The sequence below is a fragment of the Aotus nancymaae genome, unplaced genomic scaffold, assembly GCF_030222135.1.
Source record: "Aotus nancymaae isolate 86718 unplaced genomic scaffold, 86718_ANA_hifiasm-v0.15.2.pri h1tg000028l, whole genome shotgun sequence".
Taxonomy (NCBI): domain Eukaryota; kingdom Metazoa; phylum Chordata; class Mammalia; order Primates; family Aotidae; genus Aotus; species Aotus nancymaae.
Genome location: NW_026988441.1, coordinates 31,306,264 through 31,333,775, shown reverse-complemented (window position 1 = coordinate 31,333,775; position 27,512 = coordinate 31,306,264). Strand labels below are relative to the sequence as shown.

At 53.0% G+C, this 27,512-nt stretch overlaps 1 protein-coding gene across 1 annotated transcript in view; it reads left to right on the top strand.

Annotated features, from left to right (window-relative positions):
• ZSWIM4 (zinc finger SWIM-type containing 4) overlaps window positions 1-24,070 on the top strand; it is a 34,016-nt gene extending 9,946 nt beyond the window's left edge. Inside the window, exons 4-14 of the mRNA XM_012457825.3 lie at window positions 693-841; window positions 928-1,078; window positions 3,712-3,879; window positions 5,212-5,562; window positions 7,662-7,799; window positions 8,152-8,406; window positions 10,289-10,424; window positions 15,228-15,382; window positions 17,149-17,312; window positions 20,747-20,828; window positions 22,014-24,070. Coding sequence (XP_012313248.2) covers window positions 693-841; window positions 928-1,078; window positions 3,712-3,879; window positions 5,212-5,562; window positions 7,662-7,799; window positions 8,152-8,406; window positions 10,289-10,424; window positions 15,228-15,382; window positions 17,149-17,312; window positions 20,747-20,828; window positions 22,014-22,873 — 2,609 coding nt within the window. The 3' untranslated portion in view covers window positions 22,874-24,070. The remainder of the gene's footprint in view (window positions 1-692; window positions 842-927; window positions 1,079-3,711; window positions 3,880-5,211; window positions 5,563-7,661; window positions 7,800-8,151; window positions 8,407-10,288; window positions 10,425-15,227; window positions 15,383-17,148; window positions 17,313-20,746; window positions 20,829-22,013) is intronic.
• The last annotated feature ends 3,442 nt before the right edge of the window (window positions 24,071-27,512 follow it).

Sequence of the window (27,512 nt, the reverse complement as noted above, 5' to 3'; positions counted from 1 at the left end):
ATAGATGGATGGGCTGGGCGCAGTGGCTCACACCTGTAATCCCAGCACTTTGGGAAGCCAAAGTGGGTGGATCACCGGAGGTCAGGAGTTTGAGACCAGCCTGACCAACACAGTGAAACCCTGTCTCTACTAAAAATACAAAAGAGTTGGCTGGGTGTGGGCCAGGCGCAGTGGCTCACACCTGTAATCCCAGCACTTTGGGAGGCTGAGGCGGGCGGATCACAAGGTCAGGAGATCAAGACCATCCTGGCCAACATGGTGAAACCCCGTCTCTACTAAAATTCAAAAAAATTAGCCAGGCGTGGTAGCAAGCGCCTGTAATCCCAGCTACTCGGGAAGCTGAGGTAGGGGAATTGTGTGAACCCCGGGCAGCGGAGGTTGCAGTGAGCCGAGATCTCGCCACTGCACTCCAGTTTGGCAACAGAGCAAGACTCTGTCTGAAAAAAAAAAAAAAAAAAAAATTGGCCGGGTGTGGTGGCGCGTGCCTGTAATCCCAGCTACTTGGGAGGATGAGGTGGGAGAATCGCTTGAACCCGGGAGGTGGAGGTTGCAGTGAGCGAAGATGGCACCACTACACTCCAGCCTGGGCAAGAAGAGCCAAACTCTGTCTGAGAAAAAAAAAAAAAAGAATGGACGCTATCTCTCCCCAACCCAACCCCAGCCCCAGCCTCAGCTTCCTTTCCTCCGCGCAGGCGCCCCAGACCCCACTGCAGGCGCAGGAATCGAGGACGCCAACTGCTGGCACCTGGACGAGGAGCAGATCCAGGAGCAGGTGAAGCAGCTGCTGTCCAACGGCGGCTACTACGGGGCCAGCCAGCAGCTGCGCTCCATGTTCAGCAAGGTGCTGTGGGGGCCAGTGGGGGGCGTGGGGTGCAGAAGGCCCAGTGGGCGCCCCGCCCCTTCCTCACCACCCTGTCCCCGGCGCAGGTGCGAGAGATGCTGCGAATGCGGGACTCCAACGGGGCGCGCATGCTGATCCTCATGACCGAGCAGTTCCTGCAGGACCCGCGCCTGGCCCTGTGGCGGCAACAGGGCACGGGCATGACGGACAAGTGCAGGCAGCTCTGGGACGAGCTGGGTGAGGCCTGAACCCCGGTGCGTGGTGGACGCCGGGACTTCAGCTCCCATGGGGGCTGGCTGGCTCACTCCGAGATTAGGGTCTGTCCCCTGAATCCTCCCTCCGTTCATTTGGCAAACATTTATGAGCGCCTCTAATGTGCCAGCCATGGTACTGGGCACTGGTGGTCCCACAGAGAACGGGAGACACAGAAATCCTGTTCACATGAAACTGACATCTGACAGGAAGTACAAGCAATCAAATGTCATTGGCCCACGGGCTGATTCACATGTACACACGTTTTCTTTTTCTTTTTTGAGACAGGGTCTCACTCTGTTGCCCAGGCTGGAGTGCAGTGGCACGATCTCGGCTCCCTGCAACCTCTGCCGCTTGGGCTCAACGTGATCCTATACTGCAGCCTCCCAAGTAGCTCAGACTACAGGCGCCCACCACCACATCCCGCTAATTTTTAATTTTTTCAAGAGATAGGGGCTCACTATATTGCCAAGGCTGGTCTTGAACTCTTGGGCCCAAGTAATCCTGTCGCCCCAGCCTCCCAAAGTGCTAGGGTGACATGTATGAGCCACCACGCCCAGCCCACATGTTTTTTTTTTTTTCTCTTTTCTTTTTGTTTTGTTTCGTTTTGTTTTTTGAGACGGAGTTTTGCTCTTGTCACCCAGGCTAGAGTGCAATGGCACAATCTCAGCTCACCACAACCTCCACCTCCTGGGTTCAAGCGATTCTCCTGCCTCAGCCTCCCAAGTAGCTGGGATTGTAGGCATGCGCCACCACGCCCGGCTAATTTGTATTCTTAGTAGAGATGGGGTTTCTCCAAGTTGATCAGGCTGGTCTTGAAGTCCCAACTTCAGGTGATCTGCCCGCCTCGATCTCCAAAAGTGCTGGGATTACTGGCGTGAGCCACCACGCCTGGCCCCGCCCACATGTTTTCTTTCTTTCTTTTTTTCTTTTTTTTAGAGCTGAGATCTCTCTGTGTGCCCAGGCTGAAGTGCAGTGGCACAATCATGGCTCACTGTAACCTCAAACTCTTGCGCTCAAGTGATTCTCTGGCCTTGGCTTCCCAAAGTGCTTAGATGACAGATGTGAGCCACTGCACCAAGACATGTGTTTTCTGTAACAGCCACAGAGTTAATGTTATTCAGCCCTGCAGGCCATTTTGGTCTTTGTCATGATGACCTGACTCTGTCCCTTATAATAGAAAAAACAGCCACAGACATATATACCAAATGGGCATGGTGACATTCCAATAAAACTTTATTTAATACCTGGGAGGCCAGGCGCAGTGGCTTACAATTGTAATCCCAGCACTTTGTGGGGCTGAGGTAGGGGGATCACTTGGGCCCCGGAGGTCGAGGCTGCAGTGAGCCATGATCACCACTGCACCCCAGCCCAGGAAACAGAGCAAGACCCTGTCTCAACAAACAACAAAAAAGGTGCTTGGCACCGTGCCGGGCACCTGTATTACCAACTACTTGGAAGGCTGGGAGGATCTCTTGAGCCCAGGAGTTCAAGTGCAGCTTGGACAACATAGTGAGACCCTGTCTCAACATTTTTTTAAACCTTGCTTATTTGTGGATACTTACGTATTTATTTGAATTTTACATTATTTCTACAAGTTGCAAAATATTCTTTTGGTTTTATTTCCCGACAATTTGAAAATGGAAAAACGGGCCGGGCACAGTGGCTCACACCTGTAATCCCAGCACTCTGAGAGGCCAAGGTGGGCAGATCGCCTGAGGTCAGGAGTTCGAGACCAGCCTGACCAACATGGAGAAACCCCATCTCAGGTACCTGCCACCATGCCCAGCTAATTTTTTTTTTTTTTTTTTTTAGTAAAGAGGGGTTTCACCATGTTGGCCAGGCTGGTCTCAAGCTTCTGACCTCAAACGATCCGCCTGCCTCGGCCTCCCAAAGTGCTGGGTTTACGAGCCTGAGCCATAGCACCCAGCTTTTTTTCTTTTTCTTTTTTTCAGTTTCCAATTGTTAAGTGTGTTTTAATTTTTTTTTTTTTTTTTAAATAAGCCTATGGCACCTGGCATTCCCAGGAGGTCTCCCATCCAAGTATTAACCAGGCCTGACCCTCCTTAGCTTCTGAGATCAGACTGGCATGTTCAGGGTGGTATGGTCATGTACCTTTTTTTTTTTTTTGAGATGGAGTTTTGCTCCTTTTGTTCATGCTGGAGTGCAATGGCACAATCTCAGCTCACTGCAACCTCCACCTCCCAGGTTCAAGCGATTCTCCTGCCTCAGTCTCCCAAGTAGCTAAGATAACAGGTGTCTGCCACCACACCCAGCTAATTTTTTTAAAATATTTTTAATAGAGACAGGGTTTCACCATGTTGGCGAGGCTGGTCTCAAACTCCTGACCTCAGGTAATCCGCCTGTCTCAGCCTCCCTAAGTGCTGGGATTACAGGTATGAGCCACTGTGCCTGGCCCTCTAATCCCAACAGAGTCGTGTTACATCTCTGTGCCCCAGTTTGCTTGCCTGTAAGGTGCAAAAGCTATGCGTTGCAACTTCTAAGGGCCAAGGTGAAGGGTTAGCAGATCATCGCCTGGCACAGAGTGGGCACTGTGGAAGTGTGAGCTGCTGCTGCCACTGTTGGCAGGAATATTGAGGCTGCCCCTGCCTCCTCAGGGGCCCTGTGGGTTTGTGTCGTCCTGAGCCCCCACTGCAAACCAGAGGAAAGGGCAGGCTGGCTCCAGCTGCTCAGCAGGTGGGACAAGCTCGACGTGTGCCCACTGGAAGAGGGCAACTACTCCTTCGACGGCTCCAGCCTGCAGCCCACCATGGCGCCCAGCCCAGGTAGGAGAGAAGGGTCTTTACCATGCACCCCCAAAACCATCACCACTAACTATGGCCCCACTTCCCATCATGGTGCTCTTCCCAGGAGAGAGAGGGAATGGGGCAAAGCAATGTGGACTGCAGTCCTTGGCTGTTCTCCCAGGACTAATCCCAACTTGTCCAGCCCAAAGACAGTGAGTGCTGAGGGCAGGAGCAATGGCAGCCCAACTGTGAAGTAAAATATTTAAAGCACCTGCAGTCCTGGGCTGGTCTCCCGGCTTGGCCTCTTACTAGCTATGGGAGCAAAGAGGGTGAGAGAGGAAAAAAGACAGGAGGAATCAAACAGAAGGGGAAAGTGAGATACAGAGGAGGGAAAAACGAGTGAAGAGAGGCAGAGATGGGTGGAGAGAGGCAGAGAAGACAGGAGGGAAGAGAGAGAGATTGAGGAGGGAGGGAAAGAAACAGAGCAAGCACAGCCCGGGCGCGGCGCCTCACGCCTGTAATCTCAGCACTTCGGGAAGCAAAGAGGAGCAGATCGCTCGAGGCCAGGAGTGCAAGACCAGCCAGAGCAACGTGGTGAGACCCCATCTCTACAAAAAATACAAAAATTAGCCACGTGCAGTGGCACGCACCTGGAGTCCCAGACAGGAGGCTGAGGCAGGAGAATCGCTTGAGCCTGGGAGGCAGAGGTTGCAAATGAGCAGAGGTCGCACCACTGTACTCCAGACTGGGCGACAGAGCGAGACCCTGTCTCAAAAAAAAAAAAGAAAAGAAAAATAGCAGGTAGGAAGAGAAAGACAGACAGGCAGTTAGTTGCTCAACCTCAGTGTTTTCCATCCATATGATGGGGCTGTAATAGCCCCTAACACATATACACATCCTTTTTTTTTTTTTTTTTTTGAGACAGTCTTGCTCTGTCACCCAAGCTGGAGCGCAGTGACGCGATCTTGGCTCACTGCAACCTCCACCTCCCGGGTTCAGGTGATTCTCATGCCTCAGCCTCCCGAGTAGCTGGGACTACAGGCGTGCACCATCACTCCAGGGTTAATTTTAGTAGATGGGGTGTCACCATGTTGGCCATGCTGGTCTCAAACTCCTGGCCTCATGTGATCCTCCCGCCTCGGCCTCCCAAAGTGCTGGGATTACAGGCGTGAGCCACTGAGCCCAGCCCACGCAGGCATCTTTGAAGGGTCTTTGAAGGTATCTTTCAAGGACTGGGGAGATGATGTATGCCCATAGCTTTGCCCAGGCCTAACCCCAAGTTGGCACGTGGTGGGGCAAGCTGGCCATGGCTCAACTGCTCTAGGGACCCCCCCTCCCCACCACTGGGCCATGTTGGGTGCCTCTCTACAGGCTCAGAGGAAGAGGAAGCGGTGGCAGCCACAAGTCCCCGCTACACGGTGTTTGGCCGCGCCTTGCTGGCTGGAGAGCTGCACTGGAATGACGCCCACCTGCAGAGGATCCTGGCCAGTGACTCCTACAGCTCCAGCCTCACAGGCAGCGTGGGTGGGGACAAACCGACTTTCGACCCCCAGGGCCGCCCACTCTGGCTGGGAGAACCTTTCCCCACCGCCTGCGCCCGTGTGGACACCCTGCGTGCCCATGGATACCCCCGCCAGGCCCTGCGGCTGGCAAGTGCCATCGTCAACACGCTCCGACTGCAGCGGCGGCATCAGCTAGAGAGCTACAAGCAGCAGAAAAAAGGTGAGCACGAATACGGTCCGCCTCAGCCATGCACGGGGACTCGAACCTGTGATCCCAGCTCATTGGGAGGCCGAGGTGGGAGGATCGCTTGAGGCACCAGTTCAACATCAGCCTGGGTAACATAGTTAGACACTGTCTTTACAAAAATTAAATTAAAAAAAATTAGCTGGATGTGGTGGCTCACACCTGTAGTCCCAGCTACTCTGGAGGCTGAGGCAGGAGGATCACTTGAGCCCAGGAGTTCAAGGCTGCAGTGAGCTATAATTCTGCCACTGCACTCTAACCTGGGTGACAGAGCAAGACCTCATCTTTTAAAAAATAATTAGGCCGGATGTGGTGGCTCATGCCTGTAATCCCAGCACTTTGGGAGCCCGAGGCAGGTGGATCATGAGGTCAGAAGTTTGAGACCAGCCTGACCAACATAGTGAAACCCCATCTCTACTAAAATACAAAAATTAGCCGAGTGTGGTGGCACACGCCTATAATCCCAGCTACTCAGGAGGCTGAGGCAGGCGAATCACTTGAACCCTGGAAGCAGAGGCTGCAGTGAGCCGAGATTGCGCTACTGCACTCCAGCCTGGGTGACAGCAACAGTCCATCTCAAAAAAAAAATTAACTGAAAAATAGGGACAGGCACGGTGGCTCACACGTATAATCCCAGCACTTTGAGGGACCAAGGCTAGAGGATACTTGAGCCCTGGAGTTCGAAACCAGCCCAGGACAACATAGTGAGACACGTCTACAAAAAATGAAAAATTTTAAAAATTATCTGGGCATGGTGACGCACGCCTGTAGTCCCAGTTTCTCTGGAGGCTAAGGTGGCAGGATTGCTTGAGCCTGGGAGATTGAGGCTGCAGTGAGCCGTGATCGCACCACGGCACTCCAGCACCACAGAGTGAGACTCCATCTCAAAAAACAAAAAAACCCACACAGGCTGGGCATGGTGGCTCATGACTGTAATTGCAGCACTTTGGGAGGCCAAAGCAGGCAGATCATGTGAGGTCAGGAGTTTGAGACCAGCCTGGCAAACATGGTGAAACCTGGTCTCTACTGAAAAAAAAATTTTTTTTGTAAAACAGAGTCTCACTCTGTCACCCAGGCTGGAGTGCAATGGCATGGACTCAACTCAGTGCAACATCCACCTCCCAGGTTGAAGCCTCACCCTCAGCTGGGACTACAAGCGAGTGCCATCACGCCGGCTAATTTTTGGATTTTTAGTAGCGATGGGGTTTCACTATGTTGGCCAGGCTGGTCTCGAACTCCTGACCTTGTGATCCACCTGCCTCAGCCTCCCAAAGTGCTGCAATTACAGGTGTAAACCACGGTGCCCGGCCTACTGAAAATATTTTTAAAATTAGCCAGGCATGGTGGCATACATCTGTATTCCCAGCTACCAGGGAGGCTGAGGCATGAGAATTGCTTGAATTCGGGAGGCAGAGGTTGCAGTGAATCAAGATCGTGCCACTGCACTCCAGCCTGGGCTACAGAGCGAGACTCTGTCTCAAAAAATTAAATAAAAAAAAAAAAAGAAGAAGAAGAAGAAAGGAGAGAGAAGAGGAAAGAAAGAGAGGCAGGGGGAGGGAGTGAGGGAGGGAAAGAGAGAGGTGGAGGGAGAGGAAGGAAGGAAGGAGGGAGGGAAGGAGGGATGGAGGGAGGAAAGACGCCTTCAGATGGAACAGGTCACTAGTTATGCAGAAACTTCATACGGGTCCTTGGGGACCCAAAGCCTGTTGGAGCTTTAGCTTCTGAGCGGTGGAGAGGGATTAAGGGCAATGAGGAAGGAACGGCACTTTGATTGGGTGCTTTAGAAGCATCCAGTGGCCAGGCATGGTGGCTCACACCTATAATCTCTTTGGGATGATGAAGCAAGAGGCTCACTTGAGGCTGCAGTGAGCTACGATTGACCCACTGCACTCCAGCCTGGGCAATAGAGCCAGACTCCACCTCAAAAAATAAAAAAGATGAAGGTGACCACTGGGTGGGCAGGTGGTAGGCATTATGGGACTAGGCTGGGTGGCAGTTAGGTCAAGAGGAATACCCCTCCCTCCTAGAGGCTTGGGCAGGTGTGTGGGTATTGAGCCCCCTCTTTCCACCTGCAGAGCTGCTCCAGAAAGGCTCCACCTGCATCACCAACACGGAAGGATGGGTGGGGCACCCCCTGGACCCCATTGGCTGCCTCTGCAGGGCGCTCCTGGAGGCCTGTCGCCTGGAGGAGGAGACACTTGCCCTTTACTCAGGTACGTGGGGGACTCTTGCAGGAGTGGGACAATCTCCGCCTCATTGGCCACGCCCCCTGGCCCAGTACCCCTATTAAGTAGCCCCGCGACTCTCACCCTTGGCCGTGCCTCTACCCTTGGCTACCTCCCCTGGCCAGTGCCACGAGCCCATAGGCTTAGCTTCTCCCAAAAGCGAGGCCACTACAGGCCTAGCTGCTGCTAGAAGGTGCCCCCCAACTCCGTGAGTGCTGGGAGCTTCCAGACTCCCTCTGAAGCCCACCCTGCGCCCAAGTCTCCATGCTTGGGGCCAAGGGCTACAGGAGTCTTAGGGAAGGGGATCCGTTTCCAGCAGCCCCGACCCTGTCTCCCCCAGACACCAGCCCCGAGAAGCGGAAGGTGGCCTACCAGCACGTGCCTGTGCCCGGGAGCCCTGGAGAGTCCTACTTGGTGCTGGCGCTGGAGGTGGCACTGCTGGGGCTGGGGCAGCAGCGGGCCCTGCCAGAGGGGCTGTACGCCCAGGACAAGGTGGTTCGCAACGAGGAGCAGCTGCTGGCCCTGCTGGAGGAGGTGGAGTTGGATGAGCGGTTGGTGCAAGTGCTGCGCAAGCAGGCGGGGCTGCTGCTGGAAGGTGAGGCCCCGCCCCTAGGCCTGGCTGTTCCTGAAAGGTAGGGTCCTGCCCCTGCTCCTGTAGCGGCCTGGTTGCTGCAGGATGGGAGGCCCCGCCCATCCCCCCGCCCCTAGCCCCACCTCCTGGTCCATACTGTCCACTCGTACCTCGGCAGTTCCTAGAAGGAGAGATCCGCCGGGCGCGATGGCTCACTCCTGTAATCCCAGCTCTTAGGGAGGCAGAGGCGAGAGGATAGCTTGAGCCCAGGAGTTCGAGACCTGCCTGGGCAATATAGCGAGACCCCGTTCTCCACAAAAAGGAAAAAAAGAAAGAGGCCCCAAAAAAGAAGAGCTCCAGCTATTGTTACCGCTCCCTAGTGCGTGCTGCCCCCAGAGTAACCGCTGCGTGTAGTGAGGCCACGCCCCCTTACCTCCCGGGAGCCAATGAGCCAAGTGGCTGATGATAGAAACCCAGGGCGACCCACCTTCGTCCGCAACTTATGCACCGCCCTTGGCTTGTCCTGCGCCTCATTGGCCCCGCCCATGCCCTGGCTCTATTGGCCTGTGTGTTATGAGGCTCCGCCCCTTAGTGCTGCAGGGTGCTGTTTGGTCCTGCCCCTTCCAGGCTTTCTTTGATAATAGGACTTGGTGGTTTTGGCCGTTGGTTCCGCTCCCCAAGGCAGGTGCAGCCTCCACCCTCCATCCCCACCTTGCATCCCACCTTGCATCCTCTGGCCTCACCTCGCATCTGAGTCTTGCTCCACACCTGGGAGTGTGCCTGGAGTCTCTTCTTTTCTATTCTTTTCTTTTTTTTCTCTCTCTCTTTTTTTTTTTCTTTTTGACAAGAGTTTTTGCTCTGTCACCCAGGCTGGAGTGCAGTGGCTCACTGCAACTTCTGCCTCCCGGGTTCAAGTGATTCTCCTGCTTCAGCCTCCCGAGAAACTGGGACTACAGGCATGCACCACCACACCCAGCTAATTTTTTGTATTTTTAGTGGAGACGGGGTTTCACCATGTTGGCCAGGCTGGTCTCGAACTCCTGACCTCAGGTGATCCACCCACCTCAGCCTCCCAGAGTGCTGGGATTACAGGTTGTAATAGCAAAATTCGGTTCCCAGCTAATTTTTGTACTTTTATTTTTATTTTTATTTTTTTAATTTTTTTTTGAGATGGGGGTTTCACCTTGTTGGTCAGGGTGGTTTCAAACTCCTGATCTCAGGTGATCCACCCATCTCGGCCTCCCAAAGTGCTGGGATGACAGGCGTGAGCCACCACACCCAGCCTATTTTTATTTTTTGAGACAGAGTATTGCTCTTGTTGCCCAGGCTAGAGTGCAATGGCATGATCTCGGCTCACCACAACCTCTGCCTCCCGGGATCCAGTGATTCTCCTGCCCCAGCCTCAGGAGTAGCTGAGACTACAGAGCATATGCCACCACTCCTGGCTAATTTTTTGTATTTTTAGTAAAGACAGGGTTTCTCCATGTTGGACAGGCTGCTCTCAAACTCCCAACCTTAGGTGTTCCGCCCGCCTTGGCCTCCCAAAGTGCTGGAATTATAGGCGTGAGCCACCACACCCAGCTAATTTTTGTATTTTTGATAGAGACACGGTTTCCCCACGCTGGCCATGCTGGTCTTGAACTCCTGAACTCAAGTGACCCGCCCACCTCAGCCTCCCAAAGTGCTGGGATTACTGAGCCACCACACCTGGCCTCGTCTGTTCTTTGGATTACCCAGTGCTTGTCTGTCTCAGCCCTGAACCCCTTCCCTGGGGGATCTATGTAGCCATAGCCCCTCTACCCAGGGGCCAGCCCACCTTCTACTTAAAGCCTGGGGTCTAGGGAGACCTGGGGAGGACCAGAGGTGAGCCCCCACTTGGGGGCTGAGCTCAGGCTTGTTCCTGCAGGGGGTCCCTTCAGTGGCTTCGGGGAGGTGCTGTTCCGGGAGAGCGTGCCCATGCACACCTGTGCCCGCTACCTATTTACCGCCCTGCTGCCTCATGACCCCGACCTGGCCTATCGCCTGGCACTGCGAGCCATGAGGTGAGGATAGGTGGCCAGGGCGGGGGGGCTTGGGGGACGAGGGGCGGGCATGGGAGGGGAACTGAGAGCCCCACCCTTCCAACCTGAACTCACAGCCTAGTTTAGTCTCCCTCACCCTGGCATTTGATGATGCCATGTGCTTTTCATCGTTTTTTATGTTTTGTTTTGTTTTTTTTTGAGACAGAGTCTCACTCTGTCACCCTGGCTGGAGTGCACTGGTGCGATATTGGCTCGCTGCAGCCTCCGCCTCCTGGGTTCAAGCAATTCTCCTGCCTCAGCCTCTCGAGCAGCTGGGATTACAGGCATGCACCACCACGACTGGCTAATGTTTGTATTTTTAGTAGAGATGGGGTTTCACCATGTTAGCCAGGCTGGTGTCGAACTCCTGACCTCAGGTGATCCACCCACCTTGGCCTCCCAAAGTGCTAGGATTACAGTTGTGAGCCACCTCACACAGCTGTGCTTTCTATTATTAAGTATAGATGTGTGCTTTTTTTTTTGAGACAGGGTCTGGTTCTGTCACCCAGGCCAGATTGCAGTGGTGCAATCTCTGCTCACTGCAGCCTCTGCCTCCCAGGCTCAAGTAATCCTCCCTTCTCAGGCTCCCGAGTATCTAGGACTCCAGGCATCCACAACCACACTTGGCTAATTTTTGTTTTTATTTTTGTTTTTTGAGACCGAATTTTGCTCTTGTTGCCCAGGCTGGAGTGCAACAGTGCGATCTCAGCTCACCGCAACCTCTGCTTCCCAGGTTCAAGCAATTCTCCTGTCTCAGCCTCCCAAGTAGCTGAGATTACAGGCATGTGCCACGATGCCCAGCTAATTTTGTATTTTTAGTAGAGATGGTGTTTTGCCATGCTGCTCAGGCAGGTCTTGAACTCCTGACCTCAGGTAATTCGCCTGCCTCAGCCTCCCAAAGTGCTGGGATTACAGGCGTGAGCTACCACGCCCAGCCTAGTTTTTATATTTTTTGTAAAGATGGGGTTTTGCCATGTTGCTCAAGCAGGTCTTGAACTTCTGAGCTCAAGTGATCTGCCCACCTTGGCTCTCTAAAGCTCTGGAATTACAAGTGTGAGCCACTGCACCTGGCTGAATGTGTAATATTATTTTGAGTTTGAGAATATTCACATGAAGCCGGGTGCGGTGGCTCACACCTGTAATCCCAGGACTTTGGGAGGCTGAGGCGGGCAGATCACTTGAGGTCAGAAGTTCGAGACCAGCCTGACCAATATGGTGAAACCCTGTCTTTAAAAAAATAAATAAATAAAAATAAAATAAAAAGAGAATATTCACATGATACATGAAAAGTTACACAAAGCTGAGATCTTTTCTAGGCAGGTTTATCTCAGCCTACCGAGATCTCTCTGGAGGCAAGTAATGTTGCCACTTTTGTATTTATCCTGCAAGAATTGAGGTTTCTGCAAACCCATAATCTGGAAATTGAATGTTGATCCTCCTTTTACACCAGTAGTACATCCTGTATGTATTCTTTGCACCTTTTTTTCACTGAGCTTTGCATCTTACAGGCTTTGTCATATCTCACAGTAAGTGAATCGGTTGGAAGCTGATAGACATTTACACCATTTCCAAAAAAAAGGGGCAATGAATAACCTAGTTTTCATTTCTCAGGTACACCAGCAGATCACAGAAGGAGAATATTTAAAGGCCCACTCAGTTGGGCACGGTGGCTTATGCCTGTAATCCCAGCACTTTGGGAGGCCAAGGTGGACAGATCTCCTGAGGGCAGGAGTTCAAGACCAGCCTGGCCGATGTAGTGAAAACCCATCTCTACTAAAAATACAAAAATTAGCCAGGTGTGGTGGTGCGTGCCTTTAATCCCAGCTACTCAGGAGGCTGAGGCAGAAGAATTGCTTGAACCCGGGAGGAGGTTATAGTGAGCCAATATCTTGCCATTGCACTCCAGCCTGGGTGACAAGAGCACAACTCTGTCTCAAAGAAAAACGACCAACTCGATGATAAGCCATGCCCAACAAGGTGAAACCTATTCCACACCCTCTGAAACCATCCTTCAGAGATAACCCGTGAACAATCTGGGAGCCAGCCTGGTGGTACACACCTGTGGTACCAGCTACTTGGGAGGCTGAGGAAGGAGGATTGCTTGAGCCCAGGAATTGAAGGCTGTAGTGACCTATGATCCCACCTATGAACTGCCACTGGACAACAGAGCAAGACTCCATCTTTCCCTTTTTTTGTTTTTTTGGAGACAGAGTCTCACTCCATTGCCCAGGCTGGAGTACAACGGCAGGATCATAGCTCTTCACAGCCTCATATAGCTGAGATCAAAGCATCCTCCCACCTCAGCCTCCCAAGTAGCTGGGACTACAGTCACTCATCTCCATGCCAGGCTAGTTTAAAATTTTTTTTGGTAGAGATGGGATCTCATTACATTGCCCAGGTTGTTCTCAAATTCCTGGCCTCAAGTGACCATTTTGCCTTGGCCCATCTGTTTAAAACACACACACATGGGCCAGGCGCGGTCACTCACGCCTGTAATCCCAGCAATGTGGGAGGCAGAGGTGGGTAGATCACGAGGTCAAGAGATCGAGACTATCCTGGCCAACATGCTGAAACCCCATCTCTAGTAAAAAAAAAAAAAAGAAAAGAAAAGAAAAAATACAAAAATTAGCTGGGTGTGGCGAAACACACAGTGCACGCCTGTCATCCTAGCTACTTGGGAGACTGAAGCAGGAGAATCACTTGAACCCGGGAGGAGGAGGAGGTTGCAGTGAGCCAAGATCACATCACTGCACTCCAGCCTGGGCAACAAGAGCAAAACTCTGTCTCAACACACACACACACACACACACACACACACACACACAGAGAGAGAGAGAGAGAGAGAGAGAGAGTTTGGAGTGTTTTTCCAATATATTTGGAAAGAATATTTGGAAAGAACACGTAAGAGCCAAGATTTAGACAACAGACTTTTCTATGCAAGGCTTTTTTTCTCAGCAGAATGCAGCTCATGGGGCCTAATTTGGCCTACCACCTGTTTTTGTACAGCCCATGAGATAAGAATGGTTTTTACATTTATAAATGGTTGAAAAAAAATCAAAAGAATAGTTTGTAACACATGAAAAATATATGCAATTCACATTTCAGTGTCCAGAAATGGTTTCATTGGCTCACAGCCATGTCCATTCATCTGTGAATTGTCTGTGGCTTCTTTGGCAGGGCAGTGACAGAATTAAGTCTTTGAAATACAGATCAGTGGCTAGGTGTGGTGGCTCACGTCTGTAATCCCAGCACTTTGGGAGGCTGAGGCAGATGGATCACAAGTTCAGGAGCTCAAGATCAGCCTGGCCAACATGATGAAACCCCATCTCTACTAAAAATATAAAAATTAGCCAGGCACAGTGGCACATGCCTGTAATCCCAACTACTCAGGAAGCTGAGGCATGAGAATCGCCTGAGCCGGGGAGGTGGAGGTTGCAGTGAACCGAGATTGCGCCACTGCACTCCAGCCTGGGCGACAGAGCAAGACTCTAAAAAAAGAAAGAAAGAGAAGAAATGCAGACGAAAGAACCTGCAAAACCCCAAAATATTAGTGGTCTGACCCTTTTCAGAAAAAGGTGCTGGCCTCTTGTCTAAGTCCGTGACTCAATGACTCATATAATCTTCAAAACAACGTAGCAAAATAAGTATGTTTACTCTCATTTTCCGTCTAAAGGAACAGCAAGGAAGTTTAGGTAATATTTGGAATGAGGCTAGCCTTGAGTCCTATTTCATGCTGTTAATCCCATCATCTGGCAACTTTGAATAACTTTTTTTTTTCCTTTTTTTCTTGAGACAGGATCTCATTCTGTCACCCAGGCTGGACTGCAGTGGCACTGTCACAGCTCAACATAGCCTTAACCTCCCAGACTCAGGTGATCCTCCCCACTGAGCCTTCTGAGTAGCTTGGATTAGAGGAGCCCGCTACCACGCCCAACTAATTTTTGTATTTTTTGGAGAGACAGGGTTTCGCCATGTTGCCTATGCTGATCTCAAACTCCTGGGCTCAAGCGATCTGCCTGCCTCAACCTCCTAAAGTTCTAAAATTGCAGGCATGAGCCACCATGCCTAGCCTTGAATAACTTTCTAAACACAAAACTGCATATATGGTGAGCCACTTAACAGTATAGCTTATAAGAAGGCTGAGACAGGAGAATCACTTGAGGCCAGGAGTTTGAGACCAGCCTGGGCAACATAGCAAGACCCCATCTTTAAAAAAAAAAAAAAAAAAAAAAGGCTGGGCGCAGTGGCTCCTGCCTGTAATCTCAGCACTTTGGGAGGCTGAGGCGGGCAGATCACAAGGTCAGGAGTTCGAGACCAGCCTGACCAACATGATGAAACCCCATCTCTACTAAAAATGTGAGAATTAGCCAGGCGTGGTGGCACATGCACCTGTAATCCTGACTACTCAGGAGACTGAGGCAGGAGAATTGCTTGAACACGGGAGGCAGAGGTTGCAGTGAGCCGAGATTGTACCACTGCCCTCCAGCCTGGGTGACAGAGCGAGACCTCCGTCCAAAAAAAAAAGAGAGAGAGAGAGAGAAAGTTATGGTGGCACATGCCTGTAGTCCCAGCTGGGTAACAGAGTGAGACCCTGTCTCTAAAATAAGTAATGTATCAATTAATAAACAACACTGCAGTGAACATCTTGCACACATATCTTCCATAATGGGCTCTTAGGGCTCTGCTGGCTGAAGTGGGGAGGCAGGGGCAGGAGGCTTCTCTGTCTCCTAGAGAGAATGAGGACAGCAGCCCCATCTCACCATGGTTCATTCTCCCCTTACCCAGGCTGCCCGTACTGGAGACAGCATTTCCTGCTGGCGAACCTCACCCCAACCCGCTGGACTCCATCATGAGCAACCGCTTCCCCCGCTGGTTCATCCTTGGCCACCTGGAGACCCACCAGTGTGAACTGGCTTCCACCATGTTGACAGCCGCCAAGGGTGAGGCTGGCAGCTGTCCCAATCCTTTTGTTTTCCTCCTCCGTCATCTCCTTCCTTCCCTCTTAACTTTCCTACCTCCTTTTACCCTTTCACAAAATTCCACCCGAATTCCTTGAGTACCTCCTATATGTACCGGGTACTGTCTCAGGTGCGGGGGATGTGGCAGGTGACAAAACTGGCCCAGATCCCCTGCCCTGTGGAATTACATTCTAGTGGAAGATGAGAGTGATGCAATGGCTGGGCGCGGTGGCTCATGCCTGTAATCCCAGCACTTTGAAAGGCCAAGGTGGGCGGATCACAAGGTCAGGAGTTCAAGACCAGCCTGGCCAACATGGTGAAACCCTATCTCTACTAAAAATGCAAAAATTAGCCAAGCACAGTGGCACATGCCTGTAATCTCAGCACTTTTGGAGGCCAAGGTGGGCAGATCACTTGAGGTCAGGAGTTCGAGACCAGCCTGGCCAACATGGTGAAACCCCATCTCTATTAAAAATACAAAAATTAGCTGTGCGTGGTAGTGGGTACCTGTAATCCCAGCTACTTGGGAGGCCAAGGCAGGAGAATTGCTTGAACCCAGGAGGCAGAGGTTGTAGTGAGCCAAGACCACGCCATTGTACTCCAGCCTGGGCAACAAGAACAAAACTTTAATAATAATAATAATAATAGCCGTGCGCGGTGGCTCACACCTGTAATCCCAACACTTTGGAAGGCTGAGGCGGGTGGATCACGAGGTCAAGAGATCGAGACCATCCTGGTCAACATGGTGAAACCCCGTCTGTACTAAAAATACAAAAAATTAGCTGGGCAGAGTGGTGCGTGCCTGTAATCCCAGCTACTTGGGAGGCTGAGGCAGGAGAATTGCCTGAACCCGGGAGGCGGAGGTTGCGGTGAGCCGAGATCGCGCCATTGCACTCCAGCCTGGGTAACAAGAGCGAAACTCCGTCTCAAAAAAAAAAAATTAAATAAAATAATAATAATAATAATGATAATGATAGAGGCTAACATTTGAGCAGCTCCTTGCCATGTTAAGGCCTTGCCAAGTATGGGCCCACCACCCTGTGAGGTGGGTTCCATTGCCTGAGTGTTACCCATTTTACAGATGGGGCAGCCAGGGCACAGAGAGGTAAAGTGACTTGCTTAGGGTCACCCAGGACAAGGATTTGAACCCTGGCATTCTGGGTGTGCAGCCTATGCCCTTGAGATGAGGGAGGAGAGGTCCACAGGACCCCTAGGTGGTTTTTTGTTTGTTTCTTTGTGTTTTGAGACGGATATTGCTCTGTCACCCAGGCTGGAGTGCAGTGCTACAATCTCAGCTCACTGCAACCTCCGCCTCCCTGGTTCAAGCGATTCTCGTGCCTTGGCCTCCAAAGTAGCTGGGATTACCGGTAGCTGGGATTACCGGTACCTGCCACCACACCCAGCTAATTTTTGTATTTTTAGTAGAGGCAGGGTTTCGCTATGTTGTCCAGGCTAGTCTGGAACTCCTGACCTTGTGATCTGCCCACCTTGGCCTCCCAAAGTGCTGGGATTACAGGTGTGAGCCACTGGGCCCAGCCCCTTGTAACAGGAAAGGGGCACAGAGGAGATAACTGGCAGGGACAGGGGCACTGAGGCCTGAATCTTCACAGAGCCTTTGCCCGGTGCACATCCCTCCACACTCACACATGTGCCCCTGGGTGGAAGGACCTGCGTGAACAGGTCGGCGGTGGTCAGAGGCTGGTGCTGGGGTGTATCTGACTGTGTCCTCTGTCCCTCCCTTCTCCCAGGAGACCCCAAGTGGCTGCACACGGTACTGGGCTCCATCCAACAGAACATTCACTCTCCGGCCCTGCTCTTCAAGCTGGCACAAGACGCCTGCAAGACAGCCACCCCAGTCAGCGCCCCACCGGACACCACGCTGCTGGGTATTGCGCTGGAGCTGGGCCTGCAGGTGACGGCCGCCAGCTTGGCGGGCTGAGTGTGCCCCACTTCCCTGGGGGCGGGGCATTTGCGTGAGCTGTTCCTTTGTGGCTGGGGCCTGAGTGAGAGCCACTCCCTTTGGGGCGGGGACTGTGAGTGAGCCACACCTATGAGGGCGTGGCCTGAGTGTGGCTCACTTCCTTGGGGGCGTGGCATGAGTGAGGCACTCCCCTGGGAATGGGGACTAAGTGAATCGTGCCTCTCAGGATGGGGTCTGCATGTGAGCCACACCTCTGCGGGTGCGGCCTGAGTGTGAACCTCACCTTTGGGGGCGGGACCACAGAAGGGCAAGATCTGTGAGAGTGAGGGAATGGGGTCTCCAATGGGGTTGAAGCCTATGAATTATTAATAGAATTTGCCTATGGAGGGTACTGAGGTTTAGGGAAGAGTTGTCCCTGGAGTGGAAAGTTAAGGCCTGCAAGCTAGCAGATGGATCACAAGCAGAGTCTGGGGGTGGGGCCTGGGAGTGATGTGCTATTGGTTAAGAATCATGGGAGGATGGGTTTGAAGCCGAGGGTGGGGCAGAGCCTACCAATAAGGAGCTTCCGTGGGGGCGGGGCCTCAAGAGGACTGCCCTCTAAGGAGAGGGATTCACTACTGTGGGGCCAGCTTTGGGGAAGGTCCGGAAGATGAGATGCCAACTCTAGGGGTGGGGTCTGTGGTTGAAAGTCCTGTATGTGGCTGGGCATGGTAGCTCACACCTGTAATCCCAGTACTTTGGGAGGCAGAGGCGGGCGGATCACGAGGTCAGGAGTTCAAGACCGACCTGGCCGACATGATTAAACCCCCGTCTCTACTGAAAATACAAAAATCAGCCAGGCATGGTGGCCTATGCCTGTAATCCCAGCTACTCGGGGGACTAAGGCAGGAGAATCGCTTGAACCTGGGAGGCAGAGGTTGCAGTGAGCCGAGATCAGGCCACTGAACTCCAGCCTGAATGACAGAGCAAGACTCCATCTCGGAAGACAAAAAAAAAAAAAAAAAAAAAAAAAAAAACGAAAAAAGTCCTGTATGCAGAGCCTGCGATGGAGTGTCTGGGTCATCCCGAAGGGCCAAACAAAGGGTGGTCCTGCAGGGGCAAGTCTTGAGTGCTGCCTGCTAGAAAGGAGTCACCCGTAGGGTGTGGACCCCATGGGACCTATAGGAGGGCAGAGTCTGTGGGAATAGACAGGTAAGGGACCTGTGGGGGCAGGGCCTCAGAGGGTGGCAGAAGTTCCCTAAGAAGATAAGGAATAGGGCCGGGCACAGTGGCTCACACCTGAAATCCCAGCACTTTGGGAAGCTGCGGTGGGAAAATTGCTTGGGGCCAGGAGTTTGAGATTGCTCTGGACAACACAGTGAGACCCCATCTCCACAAAAAAACTTTAAAAATTAGCCAGCTGTGGTGGTGCACCCCTGGTCCCAGCTCCCAGCTCCTCAGGAGGCTGAGGCGGGAGGATCGCTTGAGGCCAGTTTGAGGCTGCAGCAGTGAGCTATGATCACGCCACTGCATACCAGGTAACAGAGCAAAAAGACCCTAACTCTAAAATAAAAAACAGAAAAGAAAAAAGAAAAAAACTGGGGCCAGGCGCTGTGGCTCACACCTGTAATCCCAGCACTTTGGGAGGCTGAGGAGGATTGTTTGAGGCCAGGAGTTCAAGACCAGCCCGGCCAACACAGCGAAACCCCATCTCTACCAAAAAATTAGCTAGGCATGGTGGCAGGCACCTGTAGTCCCAGCTACTTGGGAGGCTGAGGCAGGAGAATCACATGAAGCCAGGAGGCGGAGGTTAGTTAGCCGAGAGAGCACAACTGCACTCCAGCCCGGTAGACATAGTGAGACCCTATCTTAAAAAAAAAAAAAAAAAAGTAAAAGAAATTGGGGACTTTCCCAGGTAGAACAAACAAGGGCCCACAAGGTGCACAATGGGCCCTAGACAGCCTCCTGTGGTGAGTGGAGCCTTGTGGCATGGGAGCAAGACAAGGAGTTTTCAGAGAAGACCCATGAGGTAGGAGCTTACAGAAGGCAGGGTGTGCAGGAGAGGACCTGTGGGTGGGGCCTCGGGGAGAGGCAAGCATGTGAGCTGCTGATCCGCGGTAGGACCTATCAGAGGTGGGGCTTATACAGCTGATGCTTTAATTGAGTCAAGGGAGAGGAGCCAACTGGGAGCACAGAGCTTTCAGGAGGGAGGGGACAGGTTGGTTTGTTCCAGTGTAAGATCTATGACGTAGGATCTGGGATAGGATCCATGGGGCCTCACTTTAGAAGAACAGCAACAACAGCAATGATATTAACAGCTGACATTACCTGAGAGCATTTTCAAGCAACAAGCACCTTGCAGAGAGCTTCATCTACACAATTTTGTTTAATTCTCACAACAGTCAGGCTGGGCACAGTGGCTCACACCTGTAATCCCACACTTTGTGAGGCTGAGGTGGGCAGATCAGTTGAGGTCAGGAGTTTGAGACCAGCCTGACCAACATGGTGAAACCCCGTCTCTACTAAAAATACAAAAATTAGCTGACTGTGGTGGCAGGCACCTGTAATCCCAGCTACTCGGGAGGCTGAGGCAGGAGAATTACTTGAACCCAGGAGGCGGAGGTTGTAGTGAGCCGAGATCATGCCACTGCATGCCAATCTGGGTGACAGAGCAAGACTCCATCTCAAAAAGCAAACAAACACCGGGCATGGTGGCTCACGCTTGTAATCCAAGCACTTTGGAGGCCAAGGCAGGTGGATCACCTGAGGTCGGGAGTTCAAGACCAGCCTGACCAACATGGTGAAACCCCGTCTTAAAAATATATATATATATATATATATATATATAAAAAAATAGGTCAGGTGCGGTGGCTCACGCCTGTAATCCCAGCACTTTGGGAGGCTGAGGCGGGTGGATCACGAGGTCAAGAGATTGAGACCATCCTGGTCAACATGGTGAAACCCCGTCTCTACTAAAAATACAAAAAATTAGCTGGGCACCGTGGCGCGTGCCTGTAGTCCCAACTACTCAGGAGGCTGAAGCAGGAGAATTGCTTGAACCCCGGAGGCAGAGGTTGCGGTGAGCCGAGATTGCGCCATTGCACTCCAGCCTGGGTAACAGGAGCGAAACTCCGACTCAAAAAAATAAAATAAAATAAAACAATAAAAATAAAAAAGCAAACAAACAAACAAAAAAACTAGAACAATAATCCTATGAGTCAGATACTATTTTATCTCCATTTTCTTTTTTTGTTTGTTTGTTTTTGTTTTTTTATCTCGATTTTCTAAGTAAGGAAACTGAGGCCCAGAGAGTTGAGATCACATATGCAGGTTCACTGGAAAGCCTTAACCTCCAGGTGTTTCCGGGCTCCTCCATCTCCCAACGCCCCTCCATAGGCCAGCCCAAGACTCCAGCTAACCCCCTTCTCCCCACCCCTACCCTGCAGGTGATGCGGATGACTCTGAATGTAATGACCTGGCGACGGAGGGAGATGGTGCGCTGGCTGGTCAGCTGTGCCACAGAGATCGGTGAGAGCCCCTATTCTGGTTCTGTAGAGGGCACTGAGAGAACCAGGCAGACAGGAAAGAGAGAAGTGGCCAGGTGTGGTGGCTCACGCCTATAATCCCAGCACTTTGGGAGGCCAAGGCGGGGGGATCACTTGAGCCCAGGAGTTCAAGAGCAGCCTGGGTAACATAGTGTGACCCCCATCTCTACAAAAAATTAAAAATTAGCTGGGTGTGGTGGCACGTTACTATAATTCCAGCTGCTTGGGAGGCTGAGGAAGGAGGATCGCTTGAGCCCAGGAGGTCAACACTGCAGTGAACCATGATCTTGCCACTGCACTCCAGCCTGGGCGCCAGAGCAAAACCTCCTCTGGAAAAAAAAAAAGAGAGAGAGAAGCAAGCCAATCATGGTCATATACCCATAGTCCAAGCTACCAGGGAGGCTGAAGTGGGAAGATCACTTGAGCCCAGGAGATTGAGGCTGCAGTGAACTGTGATTGTGCCACTGTACTCCAGCCTGAGTGGTGCAGTGAGACAAGGTCTCTAAAAACTTTTTTAATAAAAAGAGGGTTGGGTGCAGTGGCTCATGCCTGTAATCCTAGCACTTTGGGAGGCCGAGATGGGCAGATCACTTGAGGTCAAGAGTTTGAGACTAGCCTGGCCAACATGGCAGAACCCCCCTCTCTACTAAAAATACAAAAAATTAGCCAGGTGTGGTAGTGTATTCCTGTAATTCCAGCTACTTGGGAGGCTGAGGCAGGAGAATCACTGGAACCCTGGAGACAGAGGTTGCAGTGAGCTGAGAACTCGCTACTGCACTGCAGCCTGGGTGACAGCAAGACTCCATCTCAAAACAGAAAAAAGGAAAGAGAAGCAGAGACTCTTCCCTGATTCCGGCCTGTGCTCAGGGCTTGGCTGGGAGGGAATGTCCGACCAGCTGATGGAGCTGGACAAAGGTCTAGAAGCTGGCCAGGCTACTGTGTCTGCAGAGGGCTGGTGGGGGCGGGCGGGGGGGGCGGTGTGCAGAAAGAGGCTCCAAAGCTAGCCTTTTAGCACGTGGTTCCCACGTGGTCCAGCTGCACCCTAATGATTTGTAAAGGAAGTTTCTGTTCAGCAGGGTGTGGAGGCGGCAGTGTCATGGTCACCCACGCATACATGTACACATCTCTGCCCCTTGTCCTAATGGGTTTCCCCCTCACCTCCCACCAGGCCCACAAGCCCTGATAAACATCATGCAGAACTGGTATTCCTTATTCACACCGGTGGAGGCGGCCACCATCGTGGCCGTGACGGGGACCACACAAGCCACTCTGCTGCGACTGCAGCTGGACACGCCCCGGAGGGAGGAGCTCTGGGCCTGCGCCCGCACCCTGGCCTTGCAGTGCGCCATGAAGGACCCTCAGAACTGCGCCTTGCCTGCCCTGACCCTGTGCGAGAAGAACCACTCGGCCTTCGAGGCGGCCTACCAGATCGTGCTGGACGCGGCGGCCGGCGGCCTGGGCCACGCCCACCTCTTCACTGTGGCGCGCTACATGGAGCACCGCGGGCTGCCGCTGCGGGCCTACAAGCTGGCGACGCTGGCCCTGGCGCAGCTCAGCATCGCCTTCAACCAGGACAGCCACCCTGCCGTCAACGACGTACTTTGGGCCTGCTCGCTCAGCCACTCCCTGGGCCGGCACGAGCTCTCCGCCATCGTCCCCCTCATCATCCGTAGCATACACTGTGCCCCGATGCTGTCCGATATTCTGCGCCGCTGGACTCTCTCGGCGCCCGGCCTGGGCCCCTTAGGGGCCCGCCGGGCCGCCAAGCCACTGGGTGCCGACCGGGCGCCTCTCTGCCAGCTCCTGGACGCGGCAGTCACCGCCTACATCACCACCAGCCACTCCCGTCTCACGCACATCAGCCCGCGGCACTACGGAGACTTCATCGAATTCCTGGGCAAGGCCCGGGAGACCTTCCTGCTGGCTCCCGACGGGCACCTCCAGTTCGCCCAATTCTTGGAGAACCTTAAACAGACCTACAAGGGCAAGAAGAAACTCATGCTTTTGGTGCGGGAGCGTTTCGGTTGAGGGCCAGTGGGGTGCGTGGGAGTGGGAGTCCTCTCGCCCCTGCTTCTCCCACCCCTCCTCTCCAATTAGGCCCATGTGGCGTTTCAGTATTATGAAGTCAGGGAAGGATCCCGGCTGGAGATGGGGGGCAGGGGAAGCGGCGTCCTGCCACGTGTGTGCCTGGGAGTGTGCGAGGAAGTGTGCAAGGCTCGAGAAGCAGAAGCCATACCACCACCCAGAAGCCTGGAAGGGGTGTGTGCTTGGGCTGCTGGTATGACCCCACTTTGGACACCCCAAAAGCAATAGGCAAATTCTTCCCTTACCCAGGACTGGCTTGGGCTCTGGGAGGGAGGCTGGGAGGCAGGACTTCCCAGAAATCGGCCCTCTGAGTCAATGTAGCACATCCTCCCCCGACCCCACCCTGGGTGGCCAGGAGTCTTCCCCCACCCCCTACTGCTCAGGGCCCCCCCCTTGTGCCACCCTCAAAGTGGCTGCCCAGCCAGGACCAATGCCTCACCCCCACTGAAGAATTTGAAGAGGCCTCAGGCCTCAGCCTCATACCTCACCTTCCCATTTTCTTGGGCGCCAGGGTCCCAGGGTGGGCTCAGGGTTGAAGTCATAGTTGCCCTCTCCTCTCACCTGCTAGTCACGGGACGTACAACTCAGGAACTGAGCGAGGCTCATACTGCCCCTCCCAGCCCGGGGTCAGGGAACACAGACTGAGAGAGCCAGAGACCCCGCCCTCGATCTGGAAAGAGACCTCCCTCTTGGCATTTTTCTGACTCTCTTTCCCCCTTTCTCCTCCTGCCTGTCCGCTTCGCGCCTTTATCTTACTCTGTTTGCATTGTTCTCTGCATTTACCTGCCTTTGTCTCTGCGCCTCTCTAAGTCCTCGCCCCCTCTCTCTTTGGCCATCCTTCTTTTCCACCACCTTGACCCAGGGAGGAGAAGGGAGACCATCACACCCCCAGTCACCCCCACAAATACCCCCCATCTTGTATATTACGGACACGTCATTTTGTAACTTTTTCTATTTATTGAACCATATATGTCCTTTTATCCTTTTGTGTTTTTTTTTTTTTTAATTGAGCACGGCTTTTTAACTTTATTTTGAGACTGAGGTGTATCTCCAGAGCCACTCACACCCTCAACCCTGTTTCCTCCGCAAAAAAACAAACAAACAAACAAAATATATATATATATATGTTTGTGTGTGTGTGTATATATATATATATTTATTTATATCTGGCCTCATTTCTGAAGCGAGGGGTGGGATGGGATGAACTGCTGGCTTCATTACATGGTAATTATGTAAATTTTTTTTTTTTTTTTTTTTGGTGTCGCTCTGTTGCCCAGGCTGGAGTGCAGTAGCATGAACTCAGATCACTGCAATCTCCACCTCCCGGGTTCAAGCGATTCTCCTGCCTCAGCTTCCCAAGTAGCTGGGATTACAGTGTGCCACCATACCCTGCTAATTTTTTTATTTTCAGTAGAGACGGGGTTTTGCCATTTTGGCCAGGCTGGTCTCGAACTCCTGACCTCAGGTGATCCGCCCGCCTCAGCCTCCTAAAGTGCTGGGATGACAGGCATGAGCCACAGTGCCCGGCCTTATGTAAATATTTCAAAACAGGGATGGATAGCTCACCATGAGGGACCACAGAGCCGAATGCGGTACTGCTGTCATTTAATCATCACGGCAGCCCTGTGAGTCGGTAGGATTATCTCTTCCATTTTGAAGATGAGAAAACTGAGGTTGCAAAGTGGAAAGAAAGGACACACAGCTAGGAAGTTTGATTCAGGACCTGAATGGCACAACTGACCCCTGCCCACCCTTGGCTGCAGGGCCCTTGAACCCTGGGAAGGGCCACGATGGGGGATTGGGGGCGCCCTGTTTCCAGACATCAACATTGGGGGTCCTTGTCTCCAAATTGCTGAGCATGGGAGGCTGTGGCAGGTGTTGGGTGCAGCTGGATGGGGAAGACACCCCGATCAAAAGCGGGAACCTCGAGTTTAGACTCTACCTAGGTGGGCGGGGCTCTGGCCAAAGAAGAAGCGCAGAGTGGGCGTGGTTGGGGTGGTAACGCTCGCCAGGGGGCGTGGCCAGGGCGTGTCTGCGCCACTGAAGAGGCCTCCCTATCCTCAAATAGAGTGAGGAATCCAGGGGACGGCGAGAAAGCCCGTGGTTGTCTAAACGCCCCTGGCTCCCCGAGAAGCAGTTTCCTCGGGGCCTTCCTGCCTTTTGGATGAATCGACGGACTGTGTCTGGGTCACTGTCAAGGCTGGGGCAGGAGAGAACAGAGGCTTCTCGGAGTGGCTGGGCCCGCCGCTAGAGGGCGGTGGGCTCAGTCGGGGGCGGGACTTTGGCGGCGCTGGACACAGCGATTGGCTTTTGGCACTGCCCCTCCGCTCGAGGAGACCAATCGGAGACGGCCCCACCTCCTGCCCCTCCGCGCTTATTCCCGCAGGTATGTGAGGGTGGACTGGGGACTAGCCCGCGCCCCGTGGCGCCGCCTGGAGGTCTGGGACTATGGAGGTGTGTGGAGAGCCCAGAGTGTACCCCCTTGTGGTCCCTGTGCCTCCAAATGTCGCCTTCGGACCTGGGGGACCCTTTATTGTGCCCCTCAGGTGTCACTGAGGTGTCATGGACCTGGGGCGTCACGCAGGTCTCCACCACATCCAAATGTCCCTTAGGACCTGGGTTTCCTTCATGTCACATCCTTCAAACCCAAGTTCCCCTCCAGCATTCTCTGATACTAGGCACCCCAAATCTCCCCCTGCAGGTCTGAGTAATTCCGTAGGTCCAAGTTGCCCCCAAATGTCACTAGCTCAAGACCCTCAGGTCCTGGTTATCGCCACATGTCACCCCTCAGGCTTAGCGTTTCCCTCAAGATCACCTCACCGACCACCACTTCAGATCCACTTCTATCCTCCCTTGATCAGCGATGTGGAAACCTCTCCAGTCTAGGGTTTCCCTCACTGTGACCCCACAATCCAGGACACCCCCAAGGTTCACGCTTCCAAGCACAGGGCACCCTGCTGCTGTCCTCAGAGCAGGTGGGGCAGGGATGGGCAGGCAGGCACCCAGAGTGCCAGCACAGTAAATTCAGGCCAATCAAAAGCTGAAACTCCAGCGATGGGAGGCAGGAGTGAATCACAGACCAGACCTTCAGGAACGAAGTCAAGGCAACTTTTATTTACTTGAACAACAGACATGACACACAGCACAATCTCTCCTCTCCCTCGCATCCCAAGCTTCTGTCCACGCCTACCCAGGGCAGGGAAAGGGGCAACGGCCAAGCCCCGATGACCTGGGGACTTCATTGTGCCTGCTTAGTCTCATCCAGAAAAGAGCCTCCTCCCATCTGATTTCAAGATAGTAGAGAGAGGCTAGGCACGGCGGCTCACCCCTGTAATTCCAGTCCACTGGGAGGTTGAGGTGGGAGGATGGCTTGAGGCCAGGAGTTCAAGACTAGCCTGGGCAACATAGTGAGACCCCCCCCATCTCTAACAAAAATTAAAATTAAACAAAATTAGCCAGGTGTGGTGGCGCATACCTGTAGTCCCAGCTACTGGGGAGGCTAAGGAACACTCATGCCCAGGCATTCAAGGTTGCAGTGAGCCGTGATCATACCACTGCGATCCTGCATTCCAGCCTGGGTGACAGAACGAGAGTCTGTCATCTAAAAAAGCCTGGCATGGTGGCTCACACCTGTAATCCCAGCACTTTGGGAGGCCAAGACAAGAAAATTGCTTGAGGTCAGGAGTTCAAGACCAAACTGGGTGACATGGTGAAACCCCCTTTCTACAAAACATTTTAAAAAATTGGCTGGGCGCAGTGGCTCACACCTGTAATCTCGGCACTCTGGGAGGCGGGTGAATCACCTGAGGTCAGGAGTTGGAGAACAGCCTGGCCAACATGGCTTAACCCTATCTCTACTAAAAATAAAAAATTAGCCGGGCATAGTGGCAGGCGCCTGTAATCCCAGCTACTCAGGAGGCTGAGGGAGGAGAACTATTTGAACCGGAGAGGTGGAGGTTGCAATGAGCTGAGACGTGCCATTGCACTCTAGCCTGGGCAACAGAGCGAGACTACATCTCGAAAATAAATAAATAAATAAATTAGCCAGGCGTGGTGGCGGGCACCTGTAGTCCTCAGCTACTCAGGAAGCTGAGGCAGGAGAATCACTTGAACCCGGCGGGCAGAAGTTGCAGTGAGCCAAGATCGCACCACTGCACTCCAGCCTGGTGACAGAGCAAGACTTTGTCTCCCCGCCAAAAAAAGCAGTCCTAACTCTTCCCTGCCCTGAGACCCCCCACAAGGTGGGGAGGATCAGCTATTTCCAGCTTAGTTCCCAGCGCCCCAGAACTAAGCAGACCTGCTTGTGTCCCTTCTGGCTCCACACGGACCCTGTTCTGTGCCCCACATGTGGGGCGGGAGTCACTGCTCCTCCTGGCCGTTAGAAAGCTACAAGGCCCAGGGAGAAGGGGCCAGGTCAGGTCAGCCCAGTCTGATTCCGGAAGCCAGGAGTTGGCATCTAACGGTCTGGAGCCCAAGTCAGCTTCCTCTTGAGTAACTGGCTGCTGGGAAGATGCGGGCCGGCCCAGTGCCCCTGCCAGGCTTGGGAGAGGAGGAGCCGAGCCTCCAGGCCCAGAAGGGACAC